General features: G+C 32.7%; 1 protein-coding gene across 1 annotated transcript; it reads right to left on the bottom strand.

Annotated features, from left to right (window-relative positions):
* Positions 1-5,857: 5,857 nt before the first annotated feature.
* Positions 5,858-7,622, bottom strand: LOC117916311 (glucan endo-1,3-beta-glucosidase-like). Its single transcript, XM_034832269.1, has 2 exons — positions 7,547-7,622; positions 5,858-6,861 (listed from the first exon to the last, which is right to left on the bottom strand). Exons 1-2 carry the CDS (start codon positions 7,620-7,622, stop codon positions 5,858-5,860), a joined length of 1,080 nt encoding a protein of 359 aa, XP_034688160.1.
* Positions 7,623-12,644: the final 5,022 nt, after the last annotated feature.

Here is a 12,644-nt window from a genome sequence, read left to right on the forward strand (position 1 = left end):
TTCCAGGTGACTTTGCTCACTTTTAATGTTCATTAGATAAACATAAGTTTGCATTTAGACTATAAAAAACATTACTCACCATTTATGTCATCACAAGGTTCAACCATGAGTTGTAACTCACTTAAAAGAAATGAAGCTAACCTTTTATGGTTTATCTAATCAAATCAAAATAGCAAGGATTCAATATCATGTTTATCAATCAAGCCATGGTAATAAAAACATCTTGAAGCTTTTGACCGAACTTCTCTGTTGTACCAAAATACTTAGCCTTTTTACGTAGCAACTCCGGTCAAGAAAAACTAGGGAAAGAGTTACTACCAATTTTGTAGTATTCCAGGTATCTTCCTCAAGGACTGACTTATGGAAATTCTCAATACTAGAATAAATGAATTGCTTTTGTTTAAATCATAAAGTGGAAAACAATATGTGAATAATGTGAAACTAAGTAAAAGAAATAAAATTAATAAAAAAAAATGAATATTGATTTTAAATTCGATTGATTCAAGTTTGGGGTTTTCCACAATCCAACCAAGGGTATAAAATTTAGAGAAAACAAGGGTCTTTTAAGTAATATGATCTTAGGGTTTTGGGATCCTTGGTTGTTTGCGATCAAGTTGAGTTCTATAACTCAAAATTGCATCTAAAACCTAATTTTTCCTTTTTAAAACAGATTCCTAAAACCATCAGATGAATGAGATTGATTACTAGTTTAAGATTTGACTTTTTAACTCTTCCTACTCCTTATAGCTTTGTTTTGGGACAAATAATGATAGGGAAGATGGGGATAACCAATGATCAAGAATTACCAAGAATCACTAGTATCAGGTAATAACCTACCGTATCATTCCCCAAACTAACTCACAAGGATAGAATAAAAAAAATTGATAAATTGTAACCCAACCAATAATTAATCTCGTTGTTATAATCATTTACCCATTATCCTCATAGGTTTCCTAACCCTTAGGTTTTCATGCTTCAAGCCCCAAGTTGGCTCTTAGCCTCTCATGGGGGTGATGTTACATTCACAATCCATAATAGGGTAAAAATCCATAATTTGAATCAAAAGAAAATAAAAACAATATATTTAATAAAGAAGAAAAAGAAAACAAACCAAAGTTCTCGTCTTTTTCCACCTTCAATGTCAAACTCTCTGGAAAAAAAAATCCAAGATCCTTAAAACCTGGAATTGAGAGAGTTTATATAATACCATCAATTACCTAACATGTGACATACTCTCATTGGCCATTAATTACAAAATAATTTCCTAAAAATGATTAAAAAAATAAAATGGTGATTTCTAGTCATGTGGGGTCCACTTAGGGTGGATGGAATGCCCTAGATGCAATTCCTGAGGTAGAGGAGGTGAAACATCAAAGTGGCAGTGGATGAATTCGAAATTGGTGTTATTTCGAAATGGATTTCGAATTCATAAGTTGAATTTCGAAATCATTTCGAAATGACCCTCCAACTTGGTGCAATTGTCTTCAAATGACCATAACTTCTTCATTTCAACTCTGATTTGCACACCGTTGGAGCGTTGGACTCCTGACTTCCCAAGATTCAAAACAATATATAGTATGTATACAATGGACTCTGGGAAGTGCTCTAAATTTGTCCTCAAAATCAAAGTATATAATGCCATCAGATTTTTGAGTTCTAAATTTCTATGCAGTTGAGTCTTGCTCCATGCCTCATTTCCCATGTTTTATTGCCTTCTTTCTTACTTCATAATGGACATTTATCATCTTCTAAACTCAAGATATCCTCGTCTTGCCTTTCCTTACTATCCATGAGTCTTGACTCACTTATTTCCTCATTTAGCCCTTTCTTGATCTTTCAAAATCTAAAGTGATTCAACTTGCACCATTTTCTTCCCTTGAATCTAAGATAAATCTCCAAAATACAAATTAAACTCATGGCTAAGGCCTTAGCATTGATTTAGGTCAAGTTGGGTGGGTGATTTGAATGTCCTTTGATGCACAAATCATATCAAATATGTGTCATTAGAGCACATATTTTGGCTCCAATAAGCTTTTAAGATCATTATGAGTCAATTTAACTTTTAAACAAAAGTGTAAGCATGTCACTCTCATGAACTCAACAAATGTTGAAAATTTATAAAAAAAAAAAAGTGAAGAAAATATTGAACCAAAACAAAAAGAACACTACCATAAGGACACTTTGGAACTTGAGAAGACACCTAGGACTCAAAGATATGCAAGAAGAAAGTCCTAGACAAGTTCTAGAGGCAGTTAACAGAGAGTATATAAACCTATGGGGCTCCTAAGTGATTCAAACCTAGAAACATCCAAAGGTTTAGTAACGTTGTTAGCATTTTGACCCTCTATAGGGAAAAACTCTAGTGAAACAACCTTGTTTTCTACCAAGTCTTGAATGAAGTGATGCTTAATGTCCACATGTTTTGACCTAGAATGAAGAACATGGTTCTTTAACCTATCAACAACATTGACATCATCAAATTTTCTCCTCCTATCAATCCTAACTTTTACAATGGGATGCTATTTTTCATTTTACAACAATCTATGTTGCAATAAGTGATTAACACATGCAATTTTAGAACTTCCACACATAAGAGAAGATAATGAAGGAGATTTTTTACTAACAACATAACAATTATCACAAGTTCTCAAGCCAATCATCACACATGCATCATTCGAGTCAAACACCTTGCAAAGATTTTGTGAAAATTGGACATTGAACTCATTCTCACACATTTGGCTTATGCTAATTAAGTTAGCCTTTAAACCTTCAACATATAATACCTCTTCAAGATTGGGAATGTCGGTGGCACAAATGGTACCTTTGCCTTTCACTTTAGCCACATTACCATCTCCAAATGTCACATTTCCTCCATCAAATTCAGTGAATGAAGTGAACAAAGATTTATTTCTTGTCATATGATGTGAACATCCACTATCAAGATACCATGAGTGTGAGTCACTAGCTCTAAGTGCAGTATGAGCAATAAAACATGTTGTGCCTAATGGCACATATGATGTGTACTCTTCAACTCATTCTTTTTCACCCAAATTTGTTTAACATTTGAGACTTTTGTCTTTCCATTCAAAGTGCTTCCTTTCAACTCATCATTATGAGAGATCTTTGAGCTCTTCTTAGACACTCTCTTATTCTCATTCAACAACCTATTCTTCAAAGCATGACATTCATTCATTAGGTTGGTCAACTTCCTTTGAAAATTATCAAACAATCTTGCATAACATCTATTAAAAGTGTGTCCCATTTTTCTACAATGATTGCAATGAAACTTGATTTGAGATTGAGTTTTCTTAGGAAATTCTTTTTCACAAGGCTTAACAAAAATTGTTTTACTACTACTTGGAGTAGCATTTCCACCAAGAAATCCTAAGCCTCTTTAGCAAAAGATTTACGCCCTAAATTAATCAACTCATTAAGTCTTTTAGAGCTAGGATGTAACTCTTCCTTCCTAAGACTTAACTCATCATTGAACATTTGATTTTCACTTTTCAACACATCACATTTTTCCTTCACTTCCAAATGTTCATTTTCAAGAAATTCAATTTATCAAGCAAGACTTTCTTTTCTCCCTTTAAAACATCAACCTCATTGGTTAAAATCTTCTTAGAAGCCTTCCACTTGACTTGTTCTTGTTTAAGGCTCAAACACTCCTTATACAAAGTCTCATATGTTGTGTCAAAACTCATGTCATCATCATTAGAGTTACTTGACTCACTTAACTCACTTGAAGCTTCTTTTAAAAGAGGTTCCTCATTGACACTTAGAGCAAAGGCTATGAATTAAGTTAGTGCATTCCTCACTTCCATTGGATTCTTTTTCACTTGATTGATTAGACTCAGAGTCACTCCAAGTAGCTTGCATGGCCTTCTTATCTTTTTTCTTTATGGGACATTCAAATGCATAGTGACCATTTCCCCCACATTTAAAGCACTCAATTTTCAACTCCTTTTTCACACCTTTTTCCATCTTTTTCTCTTTTCCAATGGAGTTCCTCCATTATTTACCATCATTTGATTCTTTCTTGGCTTTTCTGAATTTCTTATACTTCTTGAATTTTTTAGCAAACTTAGTAAGCACACCCTCCGACATTTTCTCATCATCCTCACTTTTGGAACTTAGGGACTCTTGTTTAATTTATGTTTTATTTTAATTTATCACCTTAGGTGATACCGCCAGCTTGCGCAAATTCAAATTTTATTATACTTCCGAGGAATATTTTAGCCATTTTTTAAAGAATTGGAAAGATTAGCTAGATAAATAGATTAGAATAAAGATATTTTGGAGAAGGATTGTTATGTTAATTCCAATGGTTATATCTGAAGCGGAGGCTTAAAATCTATTTGTTTTATTAATTAGAGAGAATGTGCATTTGGGAGGAGACAAATCTTGGAAAAGAAAGTAAAATTTTAAAGATTTTCTCTTCAGGAAGTAAATAATTTATGTCTAGTTTCACGCATGATGTCCTATAGATATAGGGCTGCTGTGAGACATCTACCTGATTTTCATGTCCCGCTAGAAAAGGAGGACACAGATGAAAAATGAGTAAAATGATTCCAAAACATAGCTGAAAAGTACTACTACCCTAGTGTTGGATTGCAGCACATTGATTTCAGCAGATGTGGGGTTCCTTGAAAGTTCAAGCAACCTCAATAATTTTAACTTATTTCACACTGATAGTTATTTGTGGTGGTGTTTAGGATAAGCTGGTAAGTTTCTGGGTTCGGGCTCTTCTATAGAAGATGGGCTTGGGCTAGGCCTAGTATATATATATATATATATATAAATTGAAGTTATATAAATTGTAGAATATTTAAATACAAAATATGGATTATTCAAACTTTGATTGAAAAATAATGGTACTTCAACCCAATTGACTGCAACTTCAAGGCTGCTCTGTTTGCCGTCAATCTGGGGGTGTGGACGCATCATTCATGTATGAGATGTGGCACATTAACAAAGGAAACGTAGCAAAGTATATGCAATTAATTAATAAGTTTGGTTAGAAGAAACATAGCAAGTTAGAAAGGGAAAAAAAGAAAAGAAATTGGTCAATAGTTGATCATGAATGACCAACTTTTTCCAAGTACAATGTCTATAGTCTAATCCTTGGAGGACTATTAATGCATGGTAACAGTGTAAACCTAAGACCTGGAAAATTCCTAGTACGACCTTTGCCATCCGTGTGGGGCAGATTTAATTGGGTATATCATGAACTTAAATCGAATTTCAAATTAAGAAATATTTAATCCAAACTCAGTCTAACTTTACTTCTCAGTTAAGATAAACTTGAGCCAAAATAATTTAAAAATATTATAATATATTTTTCTATCCATCTAATAAATAAAATAATCTATGATTTAATTGCAGTTTGAACATTTTTTGAGAAAAAAATTTAAAACATAAGTAAAATCAATATTATTATATAATTAAAATAATATAATTATTAACTAGTTCTTGATTAATGATTTGGTTTAAATCATACAATATAACTCGTGTTCTTGAATAAATTTTCTCATCCTTATCGACTCTATGGAATGGGATATATCATACTTACCTAGAATAAATAGACTGTTTATATTCTAATATTAAATGTCATCCCAATTCATCTTATTGGATAAAATTCTAGATATATATGATATGATTTCAAAGGATAAACCGGATATGGAGAGTTTCAATAAAAAGGAAGGTTTGTAACGACTTTAAAATCTTTTTTACTAGGTAATGTAAGTATATCCTTATACATGAATATAATGAGTTCAATAGTTATGGTCACACTCTATCGTAGATTTTTAACCGCATTCTCAATATTACAAAAATATTAAATTGGGTGCGATTAGCCTTAACTCAGCTCAACCACACACCAGTGATTTAATTCCAATCCCTGCATAGTGATTTGGTATTTGGACTCTTGACTAGGGGTGAAGAGGCCGAAATGTTTCTCAGTCTCAAGTCCAGTCTTCTGGTTTTCATCAAACATAGCAAACAAGTAGGTCTCTATGGCCTGTCCAGGCTTCCTTGGAGTCCCAGCTCCCTTCACATGATTAATCAAATTGCTGTAGTAAGTTCTGGCATTGTCCACTGTCGCTGCAGTACCTCCCTCGGATGGCCAGCCACTCTCGGATACAACGATCTGCAAGTTAGACCCACCGGCCTTTTCAAGAGCAGCATAGAGGGCATCCAACAAGGCATCGAAAAGGTTCTGATACTGGTAGCTCCTGTCTGGTACCACAACCCCTGAGGCAGTGAATAAGGCGTAATCAAGCCGAATGTTTTGTGTGTCGCCAGTGTAACTGAAGTAGGGATATATATTGGCCAGGAGTGGGGACCCATTCTCAGCAAGGAAGCTTATGATTGGGTTTATGAATGAAGAGACATCACTACTGAAGGATCCTGCAGATGGAGGGTATGAAGTGCCGAGGACAGATGAATATGTTGCGGTAGAGACCTTGATTTGGCCTTGCAGGTCTGCGGAGGTTATTGCACTCTGAACGTTTTTCATGGCAGGAAGGACGCACTGGGCGTACTGAGCATTTGAGCCGGTGGGTAAAACTTCATTCCCAACAGCGATGTAGCGGAACTTCACATTTGATGCATAGTTTACTACGTTGTTTTGCACCCAGGTAGCTGCAGCTGAAGCGTCGGAGGCAAGGGATTGAAGGCTGGTGTTGGGGACGTCGAGGATGAGTTCTATGCCGGCTCCTTTAAGCGCTTGGAGAGTATCTGAATTTGGATCATAGATTCGCATGCTTCCAATGCCATTGCTTTTGTAGAGATTTATAACTTGTGATGCGCTAGGCAAGTTGTTGCCATTCGTTCCATAACAAACTCCTATGGATTGTGCTCCTGCATTAGATTCACCAAAATATGATAAGCTCGTGGGAGAAAGGAAGAAAATAAATAGTATAACATAAACAGTTTCATGCTCACGGCCTAGCTAACTTCTCGGGGAAAGATAGGTCTTCTAAGGGTGATCAATTTTTATATATTGATATGTTTTCAATTGTGTAAATATTGTTTGTTTTGAATCCAAATTCTCACAAAGTTAGGAGGAGTTGATTTATACATAATAACGTCAACTTTTTCTCCTATTTTATATGAAATATCACAATCAATCATATATAAACATAACATCTTTGTAATGTTTTACAAAATTATAGAGTTAAACAAATAGATACCTTACTCTAGTGGGGACAAACAAACTTTCACATCAAAATTAAAAATTAATTTTAATATTATTTATAATGACTCGTTTTCAATCATATAAATATTATCAGTGTTGAACCTAAGATACTCTCACAACTTTAAAACACATTTACAAACCAGTTAAAAAAGCTCATATGTATAATGTTAAAAACTTTTTCCTCATCCATGTGGGATATGACGTTTCAAGATCTATCACTATAGTGGTTTAATGCTATATCTATATCTGCTCTATATATGTGTGTGTGCGCGTGTGTGTGTGGATAGAGACTATTGTGAGGGTAGACATGATTACAAATCTTGGAGGGGGGGTAAGTGAGAAAGAGACCTATTGTGAGGGTAGACATGATGACAAACCCAAGAAGCAGCACTACAACAAGAGGCTTGTTCCTTGTTAATGCCATATTGGAGAAGATTAGAAGGAAGACAAAAGCACAACAGTTTTGATGAATCTATGGAGGGCTGGCCAAGTTCTCAAAACTCTATGATCCACCACCCTCGTCTTGTACCCCCCCCCCCCCCCCCCCCCCCCCCCCCCTAATCATCAAGATAAACTTAAAACCAAACATAACATGCCAAACTTAAGCTTTGGGAATCAAGTTCAAACCAAACTCCCAGATGATAAGGCCCCAAAAACAATTAACAATCTCTAGATAGCCCACCTCACGCGGCATAATTGGTGACTAATTTTCAGAACGAGAGAGACATTATTAACGTTTATAGGAGAAGATTTGGAGCCTTCACATGAAGAAAAAATGTTATACATAACTCTACAAGTCCCCAAAAATTCGGTAATGTTAAGACAAAGAAGAGAAAGACTCTAGATAAGCCTTAGGGCTGAGATTTTTCCGCGTATGGACTTTGACAAAGCTCATTTCACTACAAATTAAGGGAGAGAATAAAAACAAAGTCTGTTTATATGGGTCATTTTTAAGTCTCTATCCTATTGTAAGACGACTAAATATATATAATATAAGTAGGGGAACTGACAAGAACACATTGACAAATATGGTGCCTTTTTTACGATGGTGCAATGAATTAGGAGGAAGATGATCACATGTTTTAATTAGGTAATTTATGTTGTATTTTAATTTATCACTTTAGGTGATGCCATCAGCCTGCACAAATTCAAATTTTATTACGATTCCGAGGAATATTTTAGTGATTTTTTTTATAGAAATGGAAATATTAGTTAGATAAATAGATATTTTGGAGAAGGATTGCTACTTTACTTCCAATGGTTATACATGAAGTGAAGGCTTAAAATGTAGGGAAAAGTGGATTTTAACTCACTAATACGAAAATATGGAAAAAAGAACCTCAATTTTTTAAAATCATATTATATTCATCTATTTAAAAATAATTTAAAATATATGCATTTTTTAATGATCATCCAATTATTCCTTAAAATGTCTCTTTTACTTGTCATATCATCAACATCAATTTACAATTGAACTCCTTCATATAAATGTTTTTGAAAAGGTGAATTTCAATAATGGACTACACCTATGAATCGGTGTTGTAGAACAATTTAAAAATTCTTCCAACAAAGATTACCTAATCTTAGATTTCCTCAATGTCAAGAAACTTCTCTTCCAACAACTTTTCAACAAAGCATAACATCCACAAGCAAAAATGTATGTACCAACAATTTATAAATACAATACACATGCAAATGCTTCAATAATCCTCAGAAATAAATTAAAAGAACAATTATCTTCTCAACTCATATCAATTTACTACATGATATCATTAACCAAAAAGAGCAAAAAAATTATTAAGGATATTCCATGGATCATCACACTTGTATCACCTCATATTTCTTCCATTCAACATATATACCCAAGTAGTCAATGATATCAAAAACAGAAAATAAATCAAAGTGTAGAGTGAGAGAAAGAGACAATTAATACTAGATTTTAACGTGAAAAATCTCTTAAGATATCAAAAACCACGGGCCTACCAACGATTGAAAATATCCACTATGAAAAATAAAAACTGAATACAAGGGTTTACCTAGATCAAGTCAACCAATCCTTCCCAGACCACTTGACCAGTACCTTTCACTGTCAGCTTCTCACACTTTCTGGAGCACACTTGAAGTACGTCCACATCAAGCTCGATCTCGACCTCTTTTTGAATTCACACAAGAAGAAAATGGGTTTTTGCACAAACCCAAATAAAATGAGAGATTGAGATATGAATAAGGAATAAATCAACCCATTTATTGATCAAGAAAATCCATTAAAAACTAGTTTGGAAAACATTATGAGAATTGGATTTTCTTTGCAATAAAAAAACCCTTAAATTAGGAAAAGAGGTGAGAAAATGAAGAACACATGGAGTGGCTGCAACTATCGCCATGGTTGCTATAGTTTCTGCTCAGAAAATGAGAGAAGTTTGTTTTTAAAGTGTAAAAAAAAAAAACTTTTAATCTAATGGCTGAAATTTGATCTTAAAAACAAGTTAATTGGATCGATTTGCCCCTCCACCTGGATCGATCCAGAAACAGGGGAATAAAATTCTTGCACCAAAAATTATTTCTCTCAACTTTCTTAACTCATTTAAAGATAAAAAACAAGATTGATTCGCATTCAATCACCACACACTTGACTACATACCTCGACTTCTTAGCAAAGTCTTAATATTCAAAGTCAAGTAGTTCAAAGAAGAATTAGAAAGCCAAGTTAGGGGACACTTAGGAATTTTGTCTGAAATTGTCAACCTAGTTAATTAAACACTCACAAATTCCTTTCTTTTTAAATCTATTATTATTATTATTATTATTATTATTATTATTATTATTATTATTATTGAGGATTTTTTTCCCTCCATAAACAAACACAAACAAACACCTCTTAGGAAAAGTGGAGATTTATTTATTTTTCTCCATGAACAAACATCCATAGAAAAAAGTGAAGTAAATTGAAGAGTGTGGACATTAGAAGTGGTGAGAAAAAAAATCTCAAATAAAAGTAAGTAAAATTTTATATATTTTCCCTTCAGGAAGTAAATAATTTATGTTTAGTTTCACGCATGATGTCCTATAGATATAGGGCTACCGTGAGACATCTACCTAATTTTCATGTCCAACTAGAAAAGGAGGACACATAAGAAAAATGAGTAAAATGCTTCCAAAACAGAGCTAAGAAGTACTGCTACCCTTAGGAATGGCAATGGGGCGGGTTCGGGACAGGTCCCCCCATCCCAACCCCCCCTTGTTTATTCAAAACAATTCTCATCCCCATCCCATTTAAAAAATTAAATGGGGTAGGGTGGGTATAATAAATTCCCATACCCGCCTCGCTTCGCCCTGTTTAATTTTTTTTTAATTACTTTTAAAATTTTTAATTACATTAAAATAAATATATTTTATAAATAATTAAATTATTATATTTTTTATAACTTATTTTATTAAAAATATTATATTATTATCTATATATTAAAAATAGTAAAATAAAAATTAAATTAAATTAAATTTTAAAATTAATTTTATATATAATCGGGGCGGAGCGAGGCGAGGCTGGACGGGGCAATACTCGAATCCGTCCCAAGTTTTTTAAAAAAATCCCAAACCCGTCCCAAACCCATTTATTAAAATTGAACCCTGTCCCATTAGGGGAGGGGTGGGGCGGGTACCCGAAAAAATCCGCCCCATTGCCATCCCTAGCTACCCTATCTCATTTGATTTCAGCAGATGTGGGGTTCCATGAAAGTTCAAGCAACCTCAACAATTTTAACTTGTTTCAAATTGTGAGTTATTCGTGGTGGTGTTTCGGATAAACTGGTAAGTTATTGAGTTATTCTTTTTTGGGCTTTGGGTTCGGCTTTCTGTATAATATGGCTGGGTTAGGCCAGATGGGCATAATTTTGGGAACAATTTGAATGATACATGAGATGTGCTTGAGGTAGGCAAGGGTATATTTTTGGAAAATAACATATGGCAAACACCTCATAGTTTTACAATAGGACAATATCAATGTCATGCGAAGATAGTAAATTAGGATCTATTTGGTAACTGTTTTTTAGAATAATTTTATGCTATCCAAAACAAAAAACATAGAAAATACGTTTGACAATTAAAAACTATTTTCTATTTTCTCTTCTTAAAAATAGAAAATAAAATATTTTTAGAAAATATATTTTAGTTGTTTTCTATTATTTTTACTTATTTTTTAAGAACTATTTTAAGAAATAATTATACAAACATGTAGAATGATTAAAAATAAAACACTAGATATAAAATTATTTTTAAAAATATTAAAAATATGTTTAAAAACATTTTAAATTTCTAAACAGATTGTTGTTCTATAAAATTTAGATAACGGTTTTCCAAAATTGTTCTCAAAAACTATTTTTCAAAATTATTTTCGAAAATAATTATCAAACAAATCTTTAACCTTTGATACTATACCTTTATATCCAAGTTGGAGGAATGCATGAAAGGAATTAATGGATCCATGGTTGTTGGAGATATACATATTAATTAAGAGAATTTATAGAAACTTATATATTTTTAAATTATTTAATCTTTAGATAAAAGAGTTAAATAAGTAAAATTTATTATTATTTTGAGGAATATTTTAGTGATTTTTATAGAATTGGAAAGATTAGATAAATAGATTGGAATAACAAGGATTTCGAGAAGGATTGTTACTTTAATTACAATGGTTTTGCATGCATGCATAATTAGTTAAATTTAATTTTTAGGTTTGTGTGATTAGATAATTGTACTTAATATAAAGGGCATTTTCATAATATCATGATAAAATTAGGTTGAATTATGTATTAAATTATATATTTGGTGCAATGAGCCAATTTGGTTAATTTTGTGAATTCTTTAATTAGAATTGTTGAGGGTTTAATATTTTGTTGTACAATTTAATTTATCTTAGTTAAATTATATAAATCCAAATTTATTATGATAACTTTAAATGTTATATTATTTAACGTTTAGAAATTAATTTTAATTTTAAAATTTTAATAATTAGTTACGATTCTATTTTTGGTATCATTTAATGATTTTTTTTAATATAGAGGTTAAAACTAAATCATTAATATGAATGTACCTAGTATGGCCAAAGTTAGCTAGAGAAAATAAAGTTTCAAAAACTAATTAGTCATATTTTCTTTTTCTATATGGTATCAAAGCCTTTGACTTAGGCTCTGCACGCCTTCCCCTCCCCCTACCACAAATGGTAGTGACCTTGTTATGCCTATGCATTGTCAATGTCTCCTTCTCTATGGTCTCCAATGTACTATCCTGGTTTCAATATCTCTTTCTTTACTATCTCTAATGCAATATCTTGATTTCAATACCTCTTTACATACGAGAGCTCCAATTTTTCTTGGTTCAAACCTACTAGCTAGAATTTTCTTCTCATTTGCTTTCTACTAGTATTAGTTCCCCTAATTTAATATATATT

Source organism: Vitis riparia, chromosome 6 (assembly GCF_004353265.1).
Source record: "Vitis riparia cultivar Riparia Gloire de Montpellier isolate 1030 chromosome 6, EGFV_Vit.rip_1.0, whole genome shotgun sequence".
In the NCBI taxonomy this organism is placed as follows: domain Eukaryota; kingdom Viridiplantae; phylum Streptophyta; class Magnoliopsida; order Vitales; family Vitaceae; genus Vitis; species Vitis riparia.

Bases quoted from the DNA above. Each gene is read 5' to 3' on its own strand.
- LOC117916311 (XM_034832269.1), bottom strand. From the start codon at position 7,622: ATGGCATTAACAAGGAACAAGCCTCTTGTTGTAGTGCTGCTTCTTGGG. The intron at 6,862-7,546 runs GTCTCTTTCTCA...AATCTAATGCAG, and splicing joins CATGTCTACCCTCACAATAG to GAGCACAATCCATAGGAGTT.